Source organism: Podarcis bocagei (genome assembly GCF_964188305.1).
Source record: "Podarcis bocagei genome assembly, chromosome: 15".
NCBI classification, from domain to species: Eukaryota; Metazoa; Chordata; class Lepidosauria; order Squamata; family Lacertidae; genus Podarcis; species Podarcis bocagei.
In genome coordinates, this window is record NC_138141.1 from 30,235,480 (window position 1) to 30,262,069 (window position 26,590).

Sequence of the window (26,590 nt, forward strand, 5' to 3'; positions counted from 1 at the left end):
CTAATGGGGCCTCCTGCTGCTGCCGCCCCACCGCAGCACGATTTCTGTTCTCATCCTGAAGCAAAGTTCTTAACCCGAGGTACTATTTCTGGGTTAGCAGAGTCTGTAACCTGAAGTGTATTTAACCTGAAGCGTATGTAACCCAAGGTACCACTGTATTTGTCAATGGTAAAAATTAAGCACTGAAAGAGGATAGGATAACTATCATTCTTTCCTTAGCAGTGTTAAGGATCCTGAAGTCTCTCCCTCCTCCATCCGCAATATATATCCTGCAGTTAAGAAGCCCATTATGTGCTTGTGGGGGTCCCCCCATCTCCCTGTTGTAATGCAGAATAGCATCCTTGCCAAGTCTGGATGGTCCTGAGATGAGAGTTCGGAAATCACCAGAGAGTTTATAAAATTTTGCATGGCCCAGAGAGAGTGCTTGTTCTCTTGTAAGCAGGCCAGTGCAGACCTTGCCTGAGGTCTGGGATGGGAGTCTTGTTCTTGGCATAATGGCACAAGTCATGGGTAGGCAAACTAAGGCCTGGGGGCTGGATCCGGCCCAATTACCTTCTAAATCTGGCCAGATCTGGGAATCAGTGTGTTTTCACATGAGTAGAATGTGAGCTTTTATTTAAAATGCATCTCTGGGTTATTTGTGGGGCATAGGAATTCGTTCTCCCCCCCTCTCCCCCCCCAAATATAGTCTGGCCCTCCACAAGGTCTGAGGGACAGTGGACAAGACCCCTGCTGAAAAAGTTTGCTGCCCCTGGCATAAGTCCAGCAGGGCTCCCCAGCCGGCTGAGTCCTCCGAGGCTCAGAGCAAGTGGACCTGGCTGCCCACCCCTCTGCAAGGGTATGTAAGGACATGGTCATCTTGTGGAGCTCAGGTGGACATCCAATCTTGTTGAATGGTGTGAAGAGTCATCTTTGGCTGTTGAGGTCAAAGGCCTTTGTCAAGTCTATGAAGGCGATGGATGAGGGGCATCTCTGCTCTGGGCATTCCTCCTGCAGCTGCTGCAGTGAGAAAATCATGTCGACTGTTAACCTCTGAGCTCTAAAGCCTCATTATGACTCAGGATAGACCCTGTCAGTGAGTGACTGTAATCTGTTGAGAACTTCACGGGCAAAGGATTTCCCCACAGTACTCAGCAGGAAGATCCCATGTTACAGTCATGGCAGTCCCCTTTGTTATAGCAGTGTTTCCCAAACTTGAGTCCCCCAAACAGCTGGTCTTTGGACTACAATTACCACCAACCCTAGCTAGCAGGACTAGTGGTGAGGAATCATGGGAACTGTAGTCCAAAAACAGCTGGAGACCCAAATTTGGCTGGCCATGGCTACTAGTCATGCTGGCTATGGTCTGCCTCCAAAGTCAAGACAGTAATGCTTCTGAATGCTGGAAACTGCAGGAGGGGAGAGGGCTCGCATCCTGCTTTCAAGTTTTCCACTGGGGCTTCTGGCTGGCCACTGTGTGAAGAGGATGCTGTGTGAAGACAGAATGCTGTCCAGGGTTGTAAAGACTGCGGAGAGAATAATTGGGTGGACTCTTCCCACCTTGGATCAAATCTATGCTTCCAGGTGCCATAAAAAAGCTGCAGAGATAGTGCAGGATAGTGTGCACCCCGGAAATGATCTCTTTCAGCTTCTGGAAGAAGACTAGGACTAGCCACCTGAGAAACAGTTTCTATCCAAATGCAATTTTGGTTTTAAATGCAGTGTAAGGTAGTCTCTGGGACGCGGGTGGCGCTGTGGGTTAAACCACAGAGCCTAGGACTTGCTGATCAGAAGGTCGGCTGTTCGAATCCCTGCGACAGGGTGAGCTCCCGTTGCTCGGTCCCTGCTCTTGCCCACCTAGCAGTTTAAAAGCCTGTCAAAGTGCAAGTAGATGAATAGGTACTGCTCCAGCGGGAAGGCAAACGGCATTTCCGTGCTCTGCTCTGGTTCGCCAGAAGTGGCTTAGTCATGCTGGCCACATGACCCGGAAGCTGTACGCCGGCTCCCTTGACCAGTAAAGCGAGATGAGCACCGCAACCCCAGAGTCTGTCACGACTGGACCTAATGGTCAGGGGTCCCTTTACCTTTACCTTTAAGGTAGTCTCTATGTGAGTATATTGTATTCAATTATGGGGTATCTGAGTTTTTAGGGGCTAACCAGGCTGGGATAGCTGGGATAGCAGGCTTGTGGGTTTTTGAATGTCTGCTGTAGATTTTTTCCAATTTTGTTGTTCTGTATGGGACAATGACAATAAAGATTATTGTATTCTATCATATCGTATCATTTCGACTAGATTAGTCATTGGTCTGAACCAGCAGCCTCTTCTTATGTTCTCATGAGACCCAAGCCTTGAACACGGGGCTCCTTTTCACGGGGGCAGAACTGCATTGCAGAGCCCCTGAATAAATGCCCGCCCAGCTCAGCTCTCAGAATGTCCACAGCTGGGCACTTTCTGCATGTCAGCAAATGCCCAGAAAATTACTTTTAATGTTGCTTGCAAGGACCTGATTGCATCCAGGTGTCAGCCACAGCCAGAAAATGATCTTTGGCATGGAGGCTGACCTTTAATTAATTGGATGCAGCATAATATAATTGAATGATAGAATAGTAGAGTTGAAAGGGACCCCAGGGGTCATCTCATCCAATCCCCTACAATATAGCTAGTGCCCAGGCTTGCCATAAGTCAGGACAATTCCTGACATGTCCCGGTTTTGGGGCGTAAAAATGACGTCAGGGGGAATTTTGCTGAACTGGCAAAATGTCAGGGGAAACCCAGGTGTATGGCAATGTGGAAACAGCTCCGAAAGCTTCAACGTCATTACGTTATTGGGGGAGGTTTCGCTCAAAAGTTTGGGTTTTTCCGCATAAAAAGCTCAACAATTTGGCTGGTTTCCTAAAGAAAGCTCAGCAACTTTGTGGATGTCATTAATGCCAGGAATTTTACTTTTTGAAATATGGCAACCCTACTAGTGCCTATCCAGGGGAAATGAACGTGCTTGCCAGGTAATAAGAAGGGCCAGGGAGGTGGGATTGTCCAGCTACCAGCCTCAAAATTCTACCTTGGTTGCCTCTGGGGTTTCTGGGCTAGTTGTTTGTCATGGTTTGCAAAGCCCTTGATGGTTTGGGCCCCAAATATCTGCAGGGCTCCCACCCCAGCTCCAAAACCAGATGGATCTATTCTTAATACCTCTGTGTGTATTGGGGGAGGGGCTCTGTTCATGCTCTCTGCCAGGATTTGGGGTGAGGGGCCTCTTTTCCATGGCTCTGGAACATGGCTAGACAAACTAAGGCCCAGGGGCCGAATCCAGCCCAATCGCCTTCTAAATCCAGCCTGCGTACAGTCCGGGAATCAGTGTGTTTTTACATGAGTAGAATGTGTCCTTTTATTTAAAATGCATCTCTGGGTTATTTGTGGGGCATAGGAATTCGTTCTCTCGCCCCCCAAAAATATAGTCTGCCCCCCCCAAGGTCTGAGGGACAGTGGACCGGCCCCCTGCTGAAAAAGTTTGCTGACCCCTGCTCTGGAATGATCCCACCTCTCTTCTGCATTTGAAACAGACCTCTTCAAATATCTGAAGGGCTGTCACATGCGAGATGGAGAAAGTCTGTTTTCTGCTGCTCCAGAGGAGAGGACCCAAACCAGTGGATTCAAATGGGGATTCTGACTAAATGTTAGGAAAAACTCTCTTGACAGCAGGAGCTGTTCGACAGCGGAACAGTCTTCCCTGGAAGGTGGTGCACTCTCCTTCCTGGGAGGTTTTTAAAGAGTTCAATGGCCACCTGTTGTGGATTCTTTAGCTGTGATTCCTGCATTGCTGGGGGTTGGCCTGGATGACCTTTGGGGGTCCCTTCCAACTCAACTCTATGAGTCTGTGAAAAAAGGGCTGGAATCAGCCAGTTGGGCCTGTGTCTTTTGCCTTCGGTTCTTCTTCTCCCCCCCCCCCCCAAGCGATGGCGATGCCTCCTTCCGGAAATGATGATGGGCTCCCTTGCAAAGGCAGGGATACCGGGGCTTGGCCCCCCCCAGCAGGGTTAGTTCTGCCCATCAGGGATTCCATCTAATAGCAGCAGTGTGGCTTTTTTGCAGGGAAAGGAGAGAAAGAGATATCCATTTGGGGGATGAGTCATCCAGCGAGCAGCTCCACAAGCCACCCCCCCCCCTTCTTCTTCTTCTTCTTCTTGCCTGTTTTGAGTTCCCAGGCGAGGGCGGAGGTGAGCCTGGAGCCTGAGCTAATCGCCACAGCAGGGAGCGCTTTTCCCTCTCAGGGGAAAGGAAGGAGGAGCAGGAGGCAGAAGTCTCTCATCCCAGTCCACCTCCTTGAGGAAGGAGGGCTTTTAGCATTTCAAAGGAACTAGGAGGCTTTTTGAGAAGAGAGAGCGATCCTGAGTGCCTAATGGAAGGTTTCATCTCAGGTGTCCATGCACAATTTAGTTTGGTACCGTGAGGGAGAGAGAGAGAGAGAGAGAGAGGCAGTGGTGGTGTAGTGGTTAGAGCACCAGACTAAGACCTGGAAGACACCAGGGTTCAAATCCCCACTCAGCCACGAAGCTCACTGGGTGGCCTTGGGGGCCAGTCACTGCCTCTCGGCCTAGCCTACCTCACAGGGCTGTTGTGAGGATAAAATGGGGAAAGAGCCATGGGCCCCACTTTGCTCTTCTTGGAGAAAAAGGTGGGACAGAAATGTAATGATGAATAATGCCACGCGTGGGTTAGCCCTCCTCCTCCTCCTCTGCAGACCCAATCTTTGTGGCTTAGGGCCTAGAACATGCCCTCCCCGCTGCTCAATGTGCCCAGGCCATCATCGTAGAACCAAAGAGTTGGGAGGCACCCTGAAATAAACCCTGACTCTCTTACAACAACCCCAAGGGCCATCTAGTCCAACCCCTTGCAATGCAGGAACCACAGCTCAAGAATCCCTGACAGGTGGCTGCCTAAGCTCTGTTTAAAAACCTCCAAGGAAGGACAGTCCACCGCCTTCCCATGCGGCCCGTTCTACTATCGAACAGCTCTTGCTGTCTGAAAGCTTTAATCAGAATCTCCTTTCTAGCAATATGAATTCATTGGTTCAGGTTCCCCTCCTCAGGAGCAGAGGAAAGCAAGCTTTCTCCATCTTCCCAAGCACAGCCCTTCAGATATTTGAAGGTGGCTATCATATCACCTCTCGGTCGTCTCTTCTCCAGGCTAAACATCCCCAACTCCCTCAACTGTTCCTCATCACGCATGGTTTCCAGACCCTTGGCTATCTTGGTTGCCCTCCTCGACACACTTTCTAGCTTGTCAATATCCTCCTTAAATTATGATGCTTAGAACTAGACACAGGACTCCAGCTGTGGTCTGTCCAAGGCAGAATAGAAAGCACATCAAAGTGCAAGTAGATAAATAGGTACCACTCTGGCGGGAAGGTAAACGGTGTTTCCATGCGCTGCTCTGGTTCGCCAGAAGCAGCTTAGTCATGCTGGCCACATGACCCAGAAGCTGTATGCTGGCTCCCTTGGCCAATAAAGCGCGATGAGCACCGCAACCCCAGAGTTGGCCACGACTGGACCTAACGGTCAGGGGTCCCTTTACCTTTACTTTTATAATCCCCCTCTGTTCCCGCCCCCTTCCTTCAACTCTGTCTGACAGTTGGATGCAGGGAGAAGAGAGTGTTATGGTTGCCTAGCAACCAGAGGGATGGTGGTGGTCTTCCTTTGCTTTCCTGGCATCTCCTGTGCCCATTTGGTTTGCAGGTAAGCAAACGCTCCTCCATCCCAGCCTCTTTCGCCTCTCTCCTCACACAAAGCTACCACCATCCTGACCATCCTGCTGTGGTCAAAGGATAGAGGTGAGGCCAAAGCTGAGGCTGAACGCTTGAAGTTTCAGGACAGGTAAAAGAAAGTTATTTATGCAGCACATAGTTAAACTATGGAACTCCCTCCCACAGGAGTTGGCCACCAACTTGGATGGATTGAAAAGAGAATTGAACAAATTCACAGAGGAGGAGAGGGCTATTGATGGCTACTAGCTACGATGGCTAGGCTCTGCCTCCACAGTCCGAGGCAGCAGTTGGGAATCACAAGAAGGGAGAGTTCTGCCCTTGGGCTCAAGTCCTGCTTGGGGGTTTCCCACAGACATTCTGGTTGGCCACTGTGAGAGCAGGATGCTGGACTAGCTGGGCTCCTGGACTGATCTAGCAGGCTATTCTTAGGTTTTTAAAGGCCACCCAAACAGGGCAACTGTTTCTCTAATTGCTCTAGCAGAAGAACAATCAAGCCTTCACCTTGTGGTTAGCATAAAAGTCTGCTCTCAGGTCGGCTGTTGTGTCAGAGGAGACCCCACTCGCCAGACTCTCTTCTGAGCTGATAGGGTGTTTTGCATACATAACAGCTATTATTATTATTATTATTATTATTATTATTATTATTATTAAAGATTTTGTTGATTTACAAAAGTGTGTGCAATGTCTCATTTCCCCCCTCCATGTAACATTTTTACAAATAATAATAATAATATTAATAATATATTATTTATACTCCGCCCATCTAGCTGGGTTTCCGCATACTGATGAACACCCAGCCCAAACCCCCTGATGATCTCTCCCAGCGGCTGCATGTAGATGTTGAAAAGCATGGGGGAGAGGACAGAACGCTGAGGCACCCCACAAGTAAGAGCCCAGGGGTCTGAACACTCACCCCCCCCACCACTTTCTGAACACGACCCAGGAGGAAGGAGCAGAACCACTGTATAACAGTGCCCTCAGCTCCCAGCCCCTCAAGACGGTCCAGAAGGATGTTATGGTCGATGGTATCAAACGCCGCTGAGAGATCCAGCAGAACTAGGAAACAGCTTTCACCTTTGTCCCTAGCCCGCCAGAAATCAGTTTCATTTGTTGAGATGTTAGGAAGAAAAGGGGGAAAGAGGTGGAGTGGAGGAAAGATGGGTGGGGTTGGGTGGCAATGTTTCTATTCTACTTTCTATATGTAGGGTTTGGTGTCAGCGTTGCTTGTGCAGGTTCTTTGCTGTTCACTTGCGTTCCTTTGGTGGTGAGAGAGGTTGGGGTTGGCCTAGGGTGTGGCTGTTCATTTGTGGTTGGCTGTGGTGGTCTTTGTTTTCGTGTGTGAGGGGTGTGTGTTTTGGATCAGGTTAGCCATATTGATTTGTATGCTGTTGGTGGATTTTTGTCATCGTACATAACAGCTTTTATGACAAAGTTATTACATATATAAGACACTGCAAGAAGTTAGCTTTGCAAGAAAAACACAGGATAATAGCATTGCCAGTCAAACATTCCGGACTCCCATTCAAATATTCATCCTCTTTCTTTCGTTGAGTTTCTTCTCTCTCTTTTTTGCACACTCCAAAGGAGACATGGTCTTAAGATAGAAATAGGCTGAGGACATAATAGAGTCCAAGTTCCTTGGTGATCAGAGACCCAGACATTCTGCTTCCACACTGCAAGGGTTCCCTTACCCCCTACAGGTGGGGGGCTGAAGGTGGCATTGGCTTTCGAGGCTGGGGAATGCAGAGGGCAAGCGGGCGATTCAAAGGAGCACTGCTGGGAGGGAGGCCTAAACATTTATCCTCATCAGGCGCAGCACTCAATTAGTCGAGGCTTCGTCAGCTTAATTTGAAGGGGCTCCGTGTGTGTCTGGGAACACTTAAGGCTAAGTGGACTTTATTCAATGGAGCCAAGCGATTAAGCTGAGTTCTGTGCCTGCCAGGCAAAACGGTCGAGATATTGGATCCATGACTGCCGCATTCATTAGCCATAATTAGACAACTTGCATTTATAAAATCCTATAGGCATTAAGTGGGCTTATCAGGAGGAGTGGGAACAATGAGGCTGTCGGAGGAGGAAGGCTACCTAATGGCTGGCCTAGCTCTGCCAATAATGGCATGGGGGCTTCTTGGGGGAGTTTTCAGATTTCCCCTTGCATCTGCTGAGTCTCTGAGCCCAAACACGATGTTTGTTTGGCCTATTCCGGTTGCAGGGCTCTTCTTAGTTTCTTAGGATTGCTAAATGGAGCCTCCATGGACAGAGCCGGTCTACCTTAGAATGGTGGAGAACAAGACTGGGTTTCCCATTTGGCCACTGTGAGGGCAGGATCCAACAGGCTCTTCCTATGGTCTTAGGACAAGCTCTGAGTCATGTCTGATCCACTGAAGGAGGTGGTAACTGAAATGTTTTTCTCCCAGAGTGTCATATATCTGCCTTGTTAGTCATCCTACTTAATCTACAAGCATTTTTACCTCTTAGCTAAAGAGACTCCTCCAGTGATTTGCAAGAATCATGCATTGCAAGCCACCAGAGGGCTTTTTAAAGTCTTGCACAGATACACACCTAATAAATTCTAAGCAGGAATGAGCACTGTTGCCCGTTTCCAGAGAATTCTGACTTGCCACAGTGTTTGCACACAAGGGGTGAGTTGTTGGCTGTGGAGATGATAAAAGATTCATCTTCTTGGCGGCTCTTGCTGCTTTCCTTCTCTGATGATTGTGCTTATTGTATGAGTAATGATTTGCCCCTTGTTTATTTCTTTGGGTGCCTGACGTTTGGGCTGGAAACCAAACTTCCAAATCATATACAGTGGTGCCCCGCAAGACGAATGCCTCGCAAGATGGAAAACTTGCTAGACGAAAGAGTTTCCCATTTTGGAGGTGCTTCGCAAAACGAATCTCCTATGGGCTTGCTTCGCAAGACGACAATGTCTTGCAAGTTCCTGCTGGGTTTTTTCCCCTCCCCCTTTTTTTTAAGCCGCTAAGCCGCTTATCAGCTGATCCGATCAGCAGATAAGCCGCTAAAAGCCGCTAATAGCGCTAATAGCGCTAATCCGTCAATGGGCTTGCTTCGCAAGACGAAAAAACCGCTAGACGAAGAGAATCACAGAATGGATTCTTTTCGTCTTGCGAGGCACCACTGTACATTAATAGAGGAGAAGCCAGCTTGGGGTTCGAGTTTCTAGCTGCCTGTATTGTTTGTTGCATTTATCTCCCAACTTTTTCTCCAAGGAGCTCAAGGTGGCATACATAGTTTGTCCTCCCTCCTCATTTAATCTTCACAACAACCCTGTGAGGTAGGCTAGTCTGAGAGGTGGTGACTGGCCCATGGCCACTCAATGAGCTTCAGAGTTGCTTCCAAACTCTGCCCCTCCCCTGGGCTGCCTTCCTTTTCTGGGATGAATGTGTAGAACAGATGCAGAGCCTGCTGGATCAGGCCTATGGCCCACCTTAGCCCAGCATCCTGTCCTCACAGTGGCCTATTGTGGGAAACCGGCAAGTAGGCTCCGAACACAAAAGCCCTTTCCAGCTACTGGTATTCAGATGCATGGCTGCAGAGCAAAGCCATCATGGCTAGTATCCATCAATAGCCCTCTGCTCCCTCTGCTGGGAGCCAGTGTGGTGTACAGCGGTACCTCGCAAGACGAATGCCTTGCAAGACGCAAAACGCGCAAGACGAAAGAGTTTTCCGTTTTTTGAGTCGTTCCGCAAGACGAATTTCCCTATGGGCTTGCTTTGCAAGATGAAACGTCCTGTGAGTTCTTGCGAGTTTGTTTCCTTTTTCTTAAAGCCGCTAAGCCGTTAATAGCCACTAAGCCGCTAATAGCCGTGCTTCGTAAGACAAAAAAACCGCAAGACGAAGAGACTCGTGGAACGAATTAATTTCATCTTGCGAGGCACCACTGTAGTGGTTAAGAGCAGTGGACTTGTAATCTGGTGAACCGGGTTCGATTCCCCGCTCCTCCACATGCAGCTGCTGGGGGACCTTGGGCCAGTCACACTTCTCTGAAGTCTCTCAGCCCCACTCACCTCACAGAGTGTTTGTTGTGGGGGAGGAAGGGAAAGGAGACTGTTAGCCGCTTTGAGACTCCTGAAGGGGAGTGAAAGGCGGGATATCAAGTCCAAACTCTTCTTCTCTTCTCTTCTTCTTCCTTCATGAATCTGTCTAATCCTTTCTAAAAGCAATCCAAATTGGGAGCCATTATGCCCTCCTATGATTGTGAGTTCCACATTTTAACTCTGTGCTGCATGAGGAAGAGCTTTCTTATATCTGTCCTAAATCTTCCAGTGATATTCTCTGGACATGGTGGGCACTCTCAGGTGTCAATAAGCGATGAAATGGTAGCAGTTTTACTCAGTTGATTGATAGGTAAATCTGTATATATGAAAAATGGGGGGAGGGGAATCCACCTAGTCCAGAAGTGAAAAAAGTGTCCTTGGGGATGAAGGCTTGTTTTGGATAAGGGGCACCTTATTGTTCTCACATGTCCATGATTATTATGTGAGCATTTACACCCATGTGTTCAGCCAACAAGACTCCCAGAGTGGCTTACATACAGTCACTTAAAACAAAGCAATCCTGTTCTCCACAGGTTTTACTATATAAGAAAATACAACTTGCAAGGGAAAAGGCACAGGAAGGGCAGAGGAAAAAAAACACCTTGGGTATCAATTCTTAAACAGCTGCTCTCATGTGGGTGGGTGAGCAGGATCCTGCCTTTCATATGGTGCTTGATGTTTGCTGTTTCTGTAAGTTCATGTATGAAAATAAGTTTAATTTCACCAGGCTGATTAATTGGGAGCACTTTTCATAGCAGATCAAAATGTCTTGTTTTGACTCCAGCATTGCAGCCAAAAATCTGTTCACTCCTCTGACTTTTCTCTGTTTGTTTGTCTCCTTCTGCAGCTGATTTACGCCGGTTCAGCGCTCAGTGGCCCATGCACCGGATCCTGACTGACTCTGTGGAGAGCTCTGATGATGAGTTCTTTGATGCACGAGGTTGGTGTTCATTATGCTTACTGCCAGGCATCCAAAGTGTTTCTCAGGGCATCGTCCCCTTGCTCCATTTCCTAGAGGCCTTTGGTGTTTCCACTGTCGGGTTCCTCTTGGACAGCCTCTGCTGCCTTAGGCTGAGTCAGACCACTGGTCCATCCAGGTCAACAATATTATCAATGAAAATAATAAAAGCAGAAATACTAAAAAAAACCAACCCAAAGCAAAACAGTGTGGTATATCTGGCCAGTGCAGTACTTAAGACCATTAGGAAAGTCAGTTTTCACATTGTGCTGTGGAAAGGGAGTCCTGTGTGACTGTATTTCATAGAATCATGGAATTGTGGAACTGGAAGGGACCATGAGGGTCTAACCCTCTGCAGTGCAGAAATTGCAGCTAGAATCCTTGAGAGGTGGTCATCCAAACTTTGCTGACAAACTTCCAGTGAATTAGAGTCTACTATCCTCCGAGGGAGTTCATTTCACTGTTGGAGAGTTCTTCCTAATGTGTAGTCAGAATCTCCTTTCTTATCATTTCATTCCATCAGTTCAGGCCCTCCCCCTTGGAGAAAACAAGCTGGCTCCTTCTTCCCATGTGACAGCCCTTCAGGTATTTGAAGATGGTTATCATGTCACCTCTCGGTCTTCTCCAGGCTAAACATCCTCAGCTCCCTCAACTGTTCCTCATAAGGGTTGGTTTCCAGGTCCTTGATCCTGCTGGTCTCCCTCCTCTGCACATCTTCCAGCTTGTCAATGTCCTTTTAAAACTGTGGTGCCCAGAACTGGCCACAGGACTCCAGATGTGGTCTGACCAAGGCAGAATGCAGTGGTACTATGATTTCCCTTGATCTAGACACTAGATTTCTGTTGTTGCAGCCTAGAATAGCAGTAGCTCTTTTTTCTTTTCTTTTTTAGTGCTCCATCACACTGTTGACTCATGTTAAGCTTGTGGAAGATTAAGACCCCTAGATGTTTTTTGCATGTACTGATGTGAGAAGCCTTGAGGCCTTGTGAGTGTCTGTGTTGGGGGGGGGGAGCTCTCCTTTCTAAGCTATCTGACATATCCATTGTGCAAGGAAGCCTCTCCGGTACTTTTTCCCTTCTCTCTCCCCACCTCTTGGGAAGGAAAAATGCCCCCCCCTCCAAAAAGCCCTTCTGCAAACTTAAAGTCCTTCCTTCTCACGGCAGCTCTTTTGAGGCTGCCCTTGCCAAACGTCCCACTGCTATTTCTGGAATTGCTCAACAACATCTATAATTTAAAAGCACCGATGGCATCTTTCCCTAGGCAGATGCCTGAACAGAGGCCCACCCGGGCTTTCCATGGAAACTAGAAGTACACAGTGACAGGAATGCTGTCAATATTTTGATGTTTCAAAAGACTCTTTTCCGTCAAATATTATTATTACAGTTCATCAGCGGAAGACAGTAATAGTTGCATGAATAAGGACTGGGTGTGATGCAGGTTTCCAGTCAAATTTTATTATTTGATAAGGGAGGACAAATGTCCTAATCTGGAATAAATGCCAGTGGGGGAGACAGTTGTGTGTGCAGCCCCCAGACACACACACACAGAGATTACATCTCTGGTGTAATCAGCCCCAATGCCAAACTGAAAGAATTTCTGGTCCTATTGATGGCTATGCTCTACAGCCACATGCTTCTGAATGCCCGTTGCTGGTGTGATAAGAGTTTTAAGGTCTTAGGGCAGATTTTGTTTACAACACTGGAGCCCACAGGAGGGGAGAGGGCTCCCGTCCTGCTTGTGGGGTTTCCAGAAGAGGCACCTGGCTGGCTGATGTGAGTACAGGAAGCTGATGGAAACGGGCCATTGGCCTGTTCCAGCCAGTTCTTTCTTATGATTACAGGCTGTTTCCAAGCTGGGTCTTGGCTGTGAAACACCCATGCTGTGTCTACTCAGTTTTTGTGGGGCATCCGCATGATGCAAAGGTGCCGACTCCTAGGAGCTGAGGCAGTTTTGGCCCCCTGAATACATTTTTTGAGGGGACTGGGCTGCCTCAATATTCAGAGGATGACACATGTTGTCAGGACATTGTGCAGTGTTGCATGTGTGATGTCAGGACGTGCAATGTGCCGGTCCCTCCCCCACCCAATCCTCTGGAGAAGCTGGTGACACTTTGAAGAAAATGCCATTCTTTCAGGTTCTTCCTGTTCTTCCCCCACCCCAGAGTTCAGAGGATAAGACTGTCAACAACCACTAGCCATGATGGTTGTGCTCTGTCTCCGCGGTCGGAGGCAGGATTGCTCTTGGTTGTATGTTTCCCCGGTGGCGCCTCCGTTGAATGAAGGGACTCTTTGAAGAGTGTTGTAAACAAAAATCTGCCCTTTTCCCCGTACGGGGTATCCAAGAGCCCATATAGAGTCCTTACATAGGTTCCCTATAAGACCTCAAAATTCCTATCACAAGAGCCTTATAGCAGGGGGTCCCAACTCACCCAGCCTCCTGTCCTCAATAGCAGACAACCAGATGCCTCCAATGGAAACCTGCAAGCAGACTGATATTTGAGCAAATGAAACAGTCATTGCATTTCTTTTCTCAAGGAGGCCTCGAGCTCCTTGCAACAGGTCTAGCTGTTGTCCTTGGGTGCTGGAGCCGACCTGCCTTCTGTTTTTCTTCTTCCTCTTCTGAATTTGCAGCTGCATGAGATTGGAAGGAAAAGGGGTTCCCGAGTCCTCATCCCTTTTCTGCCTTCCTTGCTGCTGACTCTTGAGCGGCGAACACAAAGGGCCTAGAGGGGTTCTGCTTCCAAAGTGGCACTTTCTGGCTTCAAAACACCTGATCGGATGTGCAGACATTTGCCTCCTTTTAAAATCTTCCCCAAGTGTTGGGAAGGGAGGGGGATCCGTCATCCATATTCATGAATGCAATGGCTGAGATGGTGATAATTGCAGCAGGAAGGAAATGCTTTGGGCTTGGTAGAAAAACCACCCAACGGAGGAGTCAGAGATTTGCCTGGGATGAGGCTGCCTTTCTGCATTGTTGCCTCTTGGAGCCAAGCCAGGCCCAGGATGACAAAGACAATTAAGGGGGGGGGTTTCTTGTTGTGTTTCGTTATGTAAATAGCATCTTTGGAGAAGGCTGAGCTGCTGGGCGGTGGGGGGGGCAAGCATGGTGGTGGGGACAAGTTAAACTCTCCTTCTCCCAGCCATGGGTCCGACAAATACCCTCTCAGAAGCTGTTATTTACCTGTTAATGAAACCTTTCATTGGCACCAATAGAGGAGGAATAATAGAACCAGTGAATTGTCGAGTTCAAAGGGACAACAGCATATCCTCCAACATTTCTCTGATGAAAATAGGGGCATCCTATTCCATAATGATGGTGATGATGATGATAATAATAATAATAAATAAATAAATAAATAAATAAATAAATAATTCTCTGGGTAGCTTCCAACACACAAAAACATAATAAAACTATATAGGGCTTCTAAAGGTTAAATCATAGAGCCTAGGGCTTGCCGATCGGAAGGTTGGCGGTTCAAATCCCTGCAACGGGGTGAGCTCCCATTGCTCGGTCCCTGCTCCTGCCAACCTAGCAGTTTGGAAGCACGTCAAAGTGCAAGTAGATAAATAGGTACCACTCCAGCGGGAAGGTAAACAGTGCTTCCGTGCGCTGCTCTGGTTTGCCAGAAACGGTTTAGTCATGCTGGCCACATGACCCAGAAGTTGTCTGCAGGCAAACACCAGCTCCCTCGGCCAATAAAGCGAGATGAGCGCCGCAATCCCAGAGTCATCCGGGACTGGACCTAATGGTTAGGGGTCCCTTTACCTCTACCTTAAAGGTTGTATAGTTATCTCCTTGGGTCTGGGGGTCACATAACTCCATACCCTCTAACATATCTCCCATGAAAATAGGGACATCCTACCATACGCTCCAACATTTCTCCTTAGGGATGTCCTAAGGAAAAGCAGGACCTTCTAGGATCAAATCAAAAACTGAGATGGCTTCTGTAAATTCAGGATGTCCCTGGAAAATAGGGACACTTGGAGAGTCTACCACAGAAGTCATCTAGTTCAGCCCCCTGCAATGCAGGAATTGCAGCTAAAGAATCACTGACAGAGGCTATCAAACCTCACCTTAGAAACCTCCAATGAAGGAGAGTCCACACATTCATTGGGAGTCTGCTGTAGAATGGCTTAAACCCCCAGAAAGTTCTTTCTAATATTTAGTCAGAATAACCTTCTTGTCTTTTGAATCCAGCGATTAGGGTCCTGTCCCCTGGAGCAGCACAAAACAAGCTAGCTCCATCTTCCATGTAGCAGCCTTGCGGTATTTGAAGATGGCTCTGATATCAGTTTCTCTTCTCCAGGCTAAACCTGCGCAATTCCCTCAACCATCAGTGTGTTGTAAACTCGCCTTCTCAGTGTATCAGTCTAAATTGCAGTTTGCACACAATTGATGTTAGCAGCCTTGAACTTCAATAAAGGGGGATAGAGATCTATTTATTTTTAATTCAGGGGAATGCGTCTATCGTACTTAATCCTCTATTAACATCGCCGTCTCTTACAAATTGCACTGAAGTTCAGCCAAGAATACCCACTACAATTAACCCAGAACAGTGAAACGTACAAATGATAACACAACCTGTAACAAATATCCTCAGAGAAAGATTTTGCATTTTATTACCTGTGTTGTTTTAATTAGGGGTAAGGTGCATTGAGTCCTGGTCTGGGAAAACAGTGGGGTAATAATAATAATAATAATAATAATAATAATAATAATAATAGTGCTTCTTCCCCCAAAGCATGGCTGCCCATGTGAATGCCTTGTGAGTGGCACCCAGCTCTGTGCCAGCCTTGCCATGTGGCATCCTCTCTCTAGCGCTGCAGGGCTAACACCCTAAGGGGTGTTGTGAAGGAGACACAGTGGGTGTCTGGGCCTCCTGTTTATTTATTTATTTCATAAAATTTACTCACCGCTAGCTTGCAAGAAGAACTTCAGATTCATTTACGAAAAACAGGTAAAACCATAAAGTTATCAGTGAGAAAAATAAACAGCAATAATTCAGAGCATTCAAAAAGTTAAAATAACAACAGACTGACAAGAGATAAGAGACTCACACTGGCTTTCTAAATATCTGGGTATGTGTGTGTCTTAAAAAGAACCCTTTTAGCAGGCACCAAAAAACCCCACCCCAAAAACAATGAAGGCACCTTCTTGACGTCAATAGGCAAGGAGTTCCAAAGTGTAGGTGCTGCCACACTGAAAGATGGATGGATTTCTTACAAATGCTGAACGGGTATAATGTGGTACCCATAGCAGTGCCAGTTCCACCAACTGAAGTGGTTGAGTCAGCATATACAAGGGATAAGGTGATCTCTTGAGTGAAGTGGTCCCAAATTGTTAAGGGCTTTATATAATAATAGTGTTTTACACATGCAGGGGATGCGGTGATGCTCTTGCTGTACTCTTGCAAAGGATCCTGGAGGAAGAAATTTAAGGAATATTTATTAAAATACAATATATTATTATTATTATTATTATTATTATTATTATTATTATTAAACATATAATATAAGAGGAAATATTTGCAAGTACTAAATTTGGTTTAGGATTAAATTATGTTGAAAGTATAAGATGATGGATTGAGAATATTATGAAAAGAAAGGAAGTTAGTAATCTGAACAAGTTAACATTATTAGCAGTGGATACTGGAAAATTGCTAAAATGAAATTTAATGGAAATCAGTCAGGAAGGATTTGAGGAAGTCACCTAAAACGGATTGAATTTGGATTTTTAACGCTAAGAAATTTTGAATGTATGTTTGTTTGTGTGTGTGTGTGTGTGTGTGTGTATATGTTTGTTATTTGTTCGTTATTTTGTGTTGTGTTAAAAATAGAAAACTAATAAAAAAATTGGGGGGGAAGGATCCTGGGGGAGACCCTCCACTTTCTGACCCTGTAGCCAGGCGATGCATCCCCACCACGACCTGCTTTAGTCTCAGTGAAGCCGTCCTGGCTCTCGTATCCGTGCCATTGTGCTGAAATGTGATGCCGTTTTCTCTCGCCGCAGAGGAGGTGGCGGAAGGGAAGAGCGCGATTCTCCTGGGGATGAGCCAGTGGAACTCCAACGACCTGGTGGAGCAGATTGAGACCATTGGGAAGCTGGAGGAGAACCAAGGTAACATTGAGTCACATGCAGTGCCCCCTCTCTGCCCCCAGGGTTGGAAAAGTTTCAGAAAAGGGGGCGATCAAGGGGATGGAGCGACTCCCCTAAGAGAAAAGGCTGCAGCGTCTTTTCAGTTTGGTGAAAGGGCAAGTAAGTGGCGACGTGATAGAAGTTTATAAAATTCTGCATGGCGTGGAAGAGGTAGACAGAGAAAAGTTTTCCTCCATCTCTTTTAACACTAGAACTCATGGCCATGCAATGAAGCAGAAAGTTGTGAGATTCACGGCAGATAAAAGGGAAGGAGTTCTTCCTGCAGCGCAGAGTTAAACTATGGAACTCCCTGCCACAGGAGGCACTGGTGGCCACCAAATTGGATGGCTTCAAAAGAGGGTTGGACAAGTTCATTGAGGACAATAAGGTCATCAGTGGCTACTAGAGATGATCTGGTCATGGAGATTATGGAGATGGAGGGTCTATTGATGGCTACCAGCCATGGTGGCTATGCTCTGCCTACACAGCAGGAGGCAGTAATGCTTCTGGGTACCAGTTGGGTACCAGTTGCTGCTTGTGGGTTTCACACAGGCTTCTGGGTGGCTGCTGTGAGGACAGGATCCTGGACTAGGTGGGCCTGATCTAGTAGAGCCCAGGAAGGCTATTCTCATGCTCTTAACACCTAGAGGGTCCCCAGTTGGCAAACACTGCTCTCATTCTCTATAGCAATTGGGAGCCCAGTTTGATGCTGATGCTGCTCTGTTGCCCGGCGACCGAGGTGGTGTGACGCTCTTTTGCAGCGGCTCCCTGCTCCTCATAGCTCAGGCTCAAGACCAGCCTCTGCAACCTGCCTATGATTGCGGATCACAGCTCCCCACTCAACAAATCAACTCTCAAAGGCTTCCAGCTACAATCTTGCCCCTTGTCTTCCCCTTACCTGCTTCACACCTGCCAGCCCTTCCTAATGTTTAGTCAGAATCTCCTTCCTTGTCATTTGAATCCGTTGGTTTGGGTCCTCCCCTCTGGAGCAGCAGAAAACAAAGCTGCTCCATCTTCCTTGTGGAAGCCCTTCAGATATTTGAAGATGGCTTTATTACGTCACCTCTCAGGATTCTCTTCTTCAGGTTAAACATCCCTAAACTCCCTCCACCATTCCTCATCAGGTTTGGTTTCCAGACCCATGGCAATCTTTGTCAATTGTGGTTCGAGGACCCGACCCCCGCGATGTGAAATGAATACACAAGGACACATGATATAAGGTTAATGGGCATGAAAAGGCCACAACTTTATTGGTTACAGCAGTGAAAAGGTATTGGCTTAGGCATTGGATCTCTAAAACAAGTGGGTTTATTCACCAGTAGGTGGAGCCTGTTGATGCTAATCCAACTATAGACTCCCCCCTGATGTCACCGAGGGTCGTGCTATGGCCTCCCGCCAAGCAGGCATCGGACAGAACACACGACCGCCAGATTCCTTTAACGGAATACCCAAAAATTGAAGGCATAGGCGATGGCCACACCTAGCCCTTCGACACACCACAACACATTATTCCAATGCCTAACCTACCCACCAATACCACAAAAGTTGTGACGATTGCTACGAGGTAGGCGAAAAAACCAAAAAGCCTAATGCCAAATGGAAAAACTCCTACCAGGCCCCCTAGACCAGTGTTTCCCAACCACTGTTCCGCGGCACACTAGTGTGCCGCGAGATGTTGCCTGGTGTGCCGCGGGAAAAATTAAAAAATTCGAATTATTATTTTTTTTAAAGTCAAATTTTCGATTGGGGCGCCGTCACTAGATGACCCCTGGGGTTCCCTCCCTCCCGCTCTGTGCCTCCCTCCTCCTCCTCCTCCTCCGGGGAGGCCCTTCCTGGCTCTCGGCCAAGGCTTGGCGGCTGCCACTCACTCGCTCGCCCACCCGTCCCTCCATCCCTGCACCCGGCCTCTCCCCCTCCGTCCCCGGCGCGGGGGCTGCCGGGATCCGTAGTCCCCTCGCCCTTGGGCTCCGCGCCCGCGCGGGGTGCGCGAACTACGTTTCCCAGCATGGCCTGGCGGGCCGGGCGTTTTGTTTGAAGCGCTCTTCTCCCGGCCATGGAATGAGCGCAGCGGCAGCAGCCGGGCGGGCAGGGGCTCTTCCGCGCAGACCCCGCACAGCCTGCCTGCGCCCCCGCGGAGATCGGGCGGCAGGATGGAGCCCGGGGATCCCCGCGGAGGCGGAGCGGCAGAGGCGGAGGCTGCCCCCCAGGTAGGGCTGCGTCGGGGGTTTTTTATTTTTGCAATGCTGCATCCGCGCCGGAGGGGACGCATCGGACCGTGGGGAGACCCCTTGGCGGGCGTGCAAGGCAATGCATGCGTGCAGGCGTTGCATGGAGTGCAGTGCAATGCAATGGCAACGCGGCGCCCTGCATGCATGCATGCAACTTCCACCGGCGCTCCGGACTTGGCAGGTGAGGGGGGTCCCCAGTGGGCGGCAGAGAGAGCCGGGAGGGCGAAGGGGAGCCGGGGCGGGAGCAGCGCTGCTCCCCGAGCCGAGCCCGGGGGGAAACTTCGGCGTCGTTGCGCCGGGTGTTGGAAGCGGAGGCTGGCGGGGGCCCCTCACCTGCAAAACCTGGTCGCCTCTCATATATTTCGTGCATTGCATTCATCGCCCGCTTTCTCCTACAAGGAGCTCCCGGGGGCGCGCGTGGTTCTCCCCGTGTTATCCTCGCAACAACAGCCCTGCGAGGTGGGTCAGGCGAGTGGCCCAAGGGAGCACCCAGGGATTGTCCTGGCCAGGTGGGGTGATTTGAACCCTGCTCTCTGCCCGGTCTTCGTCCTCATTTAGCCCCCACATGTGCATGACTGAGGTTTCCCCCCCTCGTCTTGGCTATGGTGTGAGTCTGTCCTGTTAATTAATGGGGTTCTGCCTTCAGAGAATATGAGCCAGCCCTCAAGGAGGTGATTATGTAATTTGCTAGCAATTCATGTCCCTCCCGGCGTGATGCTGCGCGCTGACGTCACGGGGCTGTAATGGTGGTGTGCCTCGAGATTTTTTTCATGAAACAAGTGTGCCTTTGCCCAAAAAAGGTTGGGAAACACTGCCCTAGACAACCAGGGCGACCAACCTAAGGTCCATAGCAAGGCCAATGACCTAAGCCCTAACTCTAAGGGAGTGGAGGGTGGGTGACTCACGACGAGATGACGGGAAAGAATGAGGCCGGGGAGAGGCTGGCGCTGCAGCAAAAGGCTGCTGAACACGCCCCCTCCGAGGCACCTGGTTGGAAGCCTCCAGAGGGGCGTGGGCGCCAGCCAGGTGAGGTGGAGGCAGGGGGCTACGCCCCCTGCTAGGGGCGGTGCTCGGGCTCCCGCCCACAACAACTCCCCTCTCTTCCAGGGAGGAGAGTCTTTAGCTTAGAATTAGATACCTTTTCCAAGTGATGCACTTCCGATAATAAGTTGCTTTGCTGTTTTCTTGCTCTACAAGCCCCTGTGTGTGTGAATCAACAGATTAGTACCCTAACACAAATTCTGTGCATACTAAAGACCTCCAATCAGTTTTTGGGCTCTGTTTCAATATGCTGGAGAGAGTAGCATTTGCTGCTCTCTTGTCACTGCTTGGGGTTCTTGTTCCTCCTCCTGCTGGCATGTTTGTTAGCTGACTGTCATGGGTTCCGCACAGGCCAGGCAGCATCTTCAAGGCTGCTAAACAGATAATTAGTGGGTATGTGTGTGTTGTGTGGGGGGGAGGGTGATCTGTTTCACGCTGCCCTTGATGATGGCCAGGATCAAGTGCTTCCCTGCTAATTTATCTCAATCAAGACTGGATGATTCATAGGTTTTCCTTTTTTTCTTTGCTGAGAAAAGACGGTTTCTCTGCATCCCAAGCTTTTCTCGCTTCTTGACAGCAGGCAAGGTGGGGCATGGGGGAAGCAGATTAATCTGACAAGGAACAGAGCCATTTAGCGGGGAATGACAGGGCTGAGAACCTCAGATCTGGCTTCCCTCTGGGAGTTGTGTCGTCATTGCAGTGCAAGCCTCTTAGGGAATGAAGCCTGCAAATGGTGCATTTATCTCTCTTTTGTGTCCCATCATGTGTAGGTTGTGTAATAGCCTATCAAGTCTTAAATCTGGCTGTGAGGTGGAGCAGGATTTTGTTCAATCTTAAATCTGGGTCTTACATCTGGATCTTAAACCGGGCTACGAGGTGAAGCAGGTTCATACTGGCTTTGGATTCTAAGGACCGGAATTTGGTGCCCTTCTTGCTCATAGAGCAGAACAGGGCTGCCTGGGGTCCAACAAGCATCTCCCAGCCTAAGTGATCTTCCAGCTTGCCATAGGGTGAGGGTGTCTTACTCTCTGAGAATGTCAGCCTTCCCTACTCCTGTCAATCTGGGGCAGCACCCTTTCCATCCTTAGATACCCACAAGGTGGAATTGCCTACCAAAGACTAGATAATATTGTGACATTTCTGCTGGAAACGTTGTGCATGGCAGTAGGGAACGCTCTGCTTGCTGCTAACAGAGCCTGGAGGAAAGCAGCAGGGGAGAGACTAAAGTGTGTGTGTGTGTGTGTGTGTGTGTGTGTGTGTTTGTGACTGAGTGAGTGAGTGAGTGAGTGAGTGAGTGAGTAAATGATAGAATCCCTCTTTCACTTCCTCTGCTTTGCATCCATAACAATGTATCCCCCAAATGTACATATTTCATGGATTTATTTTATTTTTATTTTTTATAGAGCAGAGACCTAAGGAAAGGTAATTGACGGCGTCATAAAAAAGCATGGGGTAATTTTTGATGCAAAAATTACTTTTTGCTATTACTAATAATTATGAAGCCATACTAATCGTTAGTGGCTCCAGTTTGGTTTAAGTGGGCTGTTTTTGGAGCGCCCCACAATAAGAGCCCTGCTGGATCAGGCCAGTATCCCAACGAGCACACCTGAAGGCATGATATGGGAAACACTCATGGTCAGAGACAGGGATGCTTCTGAATGCCATTTTCTGGAACCGCAGGAGGGGCGAGGGCTCTTGGGCTTGCATCCTGATTGCAAGTTTTCCACTGAGACATTGGGTTGCCCACTGTGAAAAAAGGATGCTGCATTAGCTGGACTGCTGGCCTGATCCAGCAGGCTCTTCTTAGGTTCTTATGATGATGGCCCGTGTGGACCACCAACACTTAGTGGTGTAGTGGTTGAGAGCGGTAGTCTTGTAATCTGGGGAACCGGGTTCGCGTCTCCGCTCCTCCACATGCAGCTGCTGGGTGACCTTGGGCTAGTCACACTTCCTTGAAGTCTCTCAGCCCCACTCACCTCACAGAGTGTTTGTGTTGGGGGAGGAAGGGAAAGGAGAATGTTAGCCGCTTTGAGACTCCTTAAAGGGAGTGAAAGGCGGGATATCAAATCCAAACTACTACTACTACTACTACTACTCTTCTTCTTCTTCTTCTTCTTCTTCTTCTTCTTCTTCTTCTTCTTCTTCTTCTTCTTCTTCTTCGAGGGGCCCTGGGACGGTTTTAAAACCACCCAAACCAGTAGCCATCACTGTATTTTGGATGGGTGGTTATCCACTTAATTACACATTGTGCAATAGGGTCCTTTCTTCTGTCTCTCCTGAGCTTGTGTGGCTCTGCGCGGTTTCTACCCATCCATCCACCCACCCTCACTGCTTCCCATTTGCATCACCCTATCTTTATTCCTCATGATAATTAGTATAATTGTATGGCCTTTCAAGAGTCCCAGTGATGCAACTGCCACATTGGCTTGGGTGGGAGATGGAGGTTAGTGGTGGGGGAGGCAGGAAAGTCCCTTCCTGGAGCAGCCAAGCTTTGTCATGGGCTTGGAAGGTCAGATTTGGAGCTTGAAACTTGGACCCAATGTGGGTGGAATATAGCTCCTTATGGAGCACTTACGGTAGCTCACCATCAGAGGATGATAAGAGGAATAACAAACATGGGTTGGCTCTGTGTGCTCTCAATTTATATCATTTATTAACAATTGTGCAGTAATCTCCCTTCCATCTCAGTCATAACAACCACTCTGGAGAAATTATCTTAATACTCTAAACTGAAGAATACCCTGTGGATTTGAGCTTAAACTGTCATGTGAAAGATTTTCCAGGTCTGTTTTCATGTCATATGGATGACTGCATTCACGGCTTAACATCTGTGCATGCATTTGTCCTGGAAGATGACACATAATGCTTGGTAATTGTTTAAAAACCTTTCAATAAAATTTGTAATAATAATAGTAAAGATTTTGGAGCTTGAAAGTGTCCGGGAGGGAGAGCAATTTGTGGCTCAGCGGATGCAACACAGAGGTTGTTTCCTTGTACTTCGGGCCAGGAGATGCTAACTTTGCCCCTCTTGCTTCCCTCTGGCAGGCGAAGATCCGTCCTTCTGCTCATCTGGGGTCCTGCAGGAAAAACAAAGTGAGTGCTGGTGCTTTTTAATATTTTTTTTTTAAACCCTCCTCCTCCTCTTTTCCTCCAGAGGGTTCATTCTTATGTTTGAATTTCAAATGGTAACTGGGATTAAACCCATTGTAATGCTCTTTTCCAAGGCCATCTGGAGGCCAAAATCAGATTTTTGTTGAGCCCCTTCCTCGGGATTATGAAGTTGATTATTTATGACTTGAAAGCCGTGTTTCGGTGGTTCTGCCTCCCCTTTGGTTTAGGGAAGTTTTTAATGGCTGTTTTAATGTATTTTTAATCTTTTGTTGGAAGCTGCCCAGATGGGCAGAGTAAAAATATATTATTATTACTATTATTATTATTATTATTATTATTATTATTATTATTATTATTATTATTTACAGCCCCAGATGCTGTTTTTGTATGTGTGCGGGGGGGGGGGGGAGCCCAGGCTTGAGCATGCACAGGCTCCAAAGCCGCCGCCCCCCCCCCGGCACCTTCAGTTAACAAGCCTCTCAAATAGAAGAAGTGGCCCTTGGAGTTTGTGGTGTATGGTGTGGGGCAGGGCAGTTGCAGATTTCAAGACTCGGTGCTCCTCCAGACAACCTGTTTATTGGGTATTTATCCTGAGTTGCTTATGCAGAGGTTAAACTCTGCCTGTCCTTCAGTGAGCATTCATTGTGATTTGTTTACAGGGCAGTTGTATTATTATTATTATTATTATTGCAATATAAAAAACAAATTTATTAAAATACAGATAATAGAAACAGGACAACACTGTTCAGAATGTTTTCCTTAAAAGCAGTCCATTATCCAAAGCCTGCCAGAATTAAGAAAGGGATAACAGGCAGGCAGGGAGCCCCTTAGCTTCTCTAGGGATGGGGTTCCAAAGCCTGGGAGCAGCCACCGAGAAGGCCCTGTCCCGTGTCTTCACCAAGCGCAGTGTGTGGTTACACATGTCAGAACATTTTTGCACCACTTTGCTCTTGTGGCCAAAGCAGTCCTTGAATCATCAAATGCCACCCTCACTCACATCCCATGTCACCTTCACTCTTATCGTTGTACAAAGCAAAATTCATTACACTCAATCCCAAAGCCAAGCTTTATTGATCTCTCTAACATGAAGGTCCACAGGGAGCTGCTCCGAAACAAGCTCTCTGTGGCTGCAGAGTTGGTGCCAAAGGCCTGCGCTTCTATAAAGTGGGCAGATTGTAGGCTGGGCAGCACTGATTCCGGGGGCTTCTCAGCTCCCACCCCCCTCGCACGCCACTTTGCTCTCTCTCTCTGTCTCACAGTAACCTGTAAGCATTTCAATCTTCCATCAGGTTTTTCTTTTTAAATATATTTTTTTATCACTTGCTAATAGGAACCATATGCCCACAGCCGCATGCAAGTTTATTTCTCTTTGACAGATTTGTTGTCATAAACAGCCAGCAACAGTGCAACAGATGGCAGGGAAACGGGTCTGATTTCATCGGGGAATGCAAGAATGACACGCTTTCTCCCCCCACCGTTCGTTAGCATCGGCTTGTTAATTCTCAATTGTTGGCAATTCTTTTCTTTTTAAAAAACAAACATAAGAAGAGCTGAAAAGGACTTTGTGAGGCACTGAGTGATTATTTCCCCCTTCCCACGCACCCATGCATAAGCAGCAGCAAGAATTTTAACCTTCAAGGACTGAGCATTTTTGGGTAGGGTGTGTGGTTTGGAGGGACTCCTAAGAGGGCTGGCTGGAGGGGTGGGTAGGTGGGTGGAGATGCTTTTGACTCAGGGGCTGGATCCAGGCCTGCTGCTCTGGTCAAATGCTTGACTACTCCTTGCAAAGCTATTCCCCCCCTCCCTAGGCAACCAGCCTGCTCTGTCTCCCCTGCAGCCAGGAAGGTCTCTTACAAATGGGCAAATACAGGTGAAACTTGAAAAATTAGAATATCGTTGAAAAGTTCATTTATTTCAGTAATTCAACTTAAAAGGTGAAACTAATATATGAAATAGACTCATGACATGCAAAGCAAGATATGTCAAGCCTTTATTTGTTATAATTGTGATGATTATGGCATACAGCTGATGAAAACCCCAAATTAACAATCTCAGAAAATTAGAATATTGTGAAGAGGTGCAGTAGCTATTCAATCCATAACACCTGCAATGGGTTCCTGTACAACCTTAAGAACATAAGAGCCTGTTGGATCAGGCCAATAGCCTATCTAGTCTGGTATCCTGTTATCACAGTGGCCAACACAGATGCCTGTGGGAAACTAGCAGAAGAACACTCTTCTGTCCCGTGGTTTCCAGCAGCTGGCACTCAGACACAGTACTGCCTCTAGCCATGGAGGCAGAACAATAGCCATCATGGCTAGAAGCCATTGATAGCCTTATTATCACCCATGAGTGTCTGATCTTCTTTTAAAGTAACCCAAATAGGTGGCCTTCAGGGCCTCCTGTTAGAGCAAGTTCCATAGTTTAATAGTACACTTTTATAAACTTCTATCATGCTGCCTTTTACTTGCCTTTTCATCAACCTTCTTCTCTGATGCAGCAGGCAAGGCAGACAATTAGTCCTTGTCGCCCTGTGAAGCAATGGATGCTTTATGAAGCCCAGCTCCTGTGATGGTCTGCAGAAGCAGTAGCTAGGGCTAGGAGGAGGAGCAAGGGGTAGCTGGACCCCACAAGCCTGGAATTCCCAAACCAGAAACTCCAGAGAAGCTCTTTCTTGCATCTGATTCCCTTAAGAGGCTGAGCCCCCTCCCACACCAGCCCCCTGGGATATCCTACGGATGCCAGGCAGCAAGTGACCAGAGCTGGCTCAGGGCATGGCGGCTGCTGCCCCTTTAAGGATATTTGTTTCTCAGAGAGGAAAAAAAGGTCTTCCTTGGAGCTGGGAATTCTTTTGGGCAAGTGGCTCCCTCCAAGAGATCTGCCCGAGGTCTTGAAATCCTGGCATGCTCTGTCCATAGTCCTGAAAACTCCACTGACACCCCCCAAAGGGATCTGTCCGTGGTCCTGAAAGCATCGCTCTGTCCAGCTACTGGACCTTGGTTTATCTGCTAATCTTCATCTCAAGGATCATGAGCACCACTTTGGAATGGGCGCCTTGCCAATACCAGGTCTCTCCAGACATCTGTCGGTGCTGTCCTTTCCCCAAGACAGGATGTGGAGCAGATCACCAGATATTGTGGAGAGGTCCTGCCTTGGAAGCCAGACTGGCTTTACCAAAGACCAGGCACTTTGTGACTCCTGTAACTTGTGATGTCCTTCATGTATTATCGCATGGAGGTGGGTGGCTATGTTGTGTTGCTGGACTGTATGAAGACCTGTTACTGTGTGGGCAGGACCAGCTCTTCCCTCTCAATTGTTGC

General features: G+C 48.1%; 1 protein-coding gene across 4 annotated transcripts in view; it reads left to right on the top strand.

The window, feature by feature from the left end:
* The window catches only part of PITPNM3 (PITPNM family member 3), a 72,549-nt gene that overhangs the window by 10,702 nt on the left and 35,257 nt on the right, over positions 1-26,590 (top strand). For 2 of the 4 annotated variants that reach the window (XM_081172278.1, XM_081172277.1), the window contains 3 exons: positions 10,645-10,737; positions 16,765-16,872; positions 23,205-23,252. In XM_081172278.1, the coding sequence (XP_081028404.1) occupies positions 10,645-10,737; positions 16,765-16,872; positions 23,205-23,252 (249 nt within the window). Of the gene's footprint in view, positions 1-5,657; positions 5,711-5,826; positions 5,849-10,644; positions 10,738-16,764; positions 16,873-23,204; positions 23,253-26,590 lie in introns of those variants that run through there. The other 2 variants (XM_081172279.1, XM_081172280.1) reach the window with 2 other exon arrangements.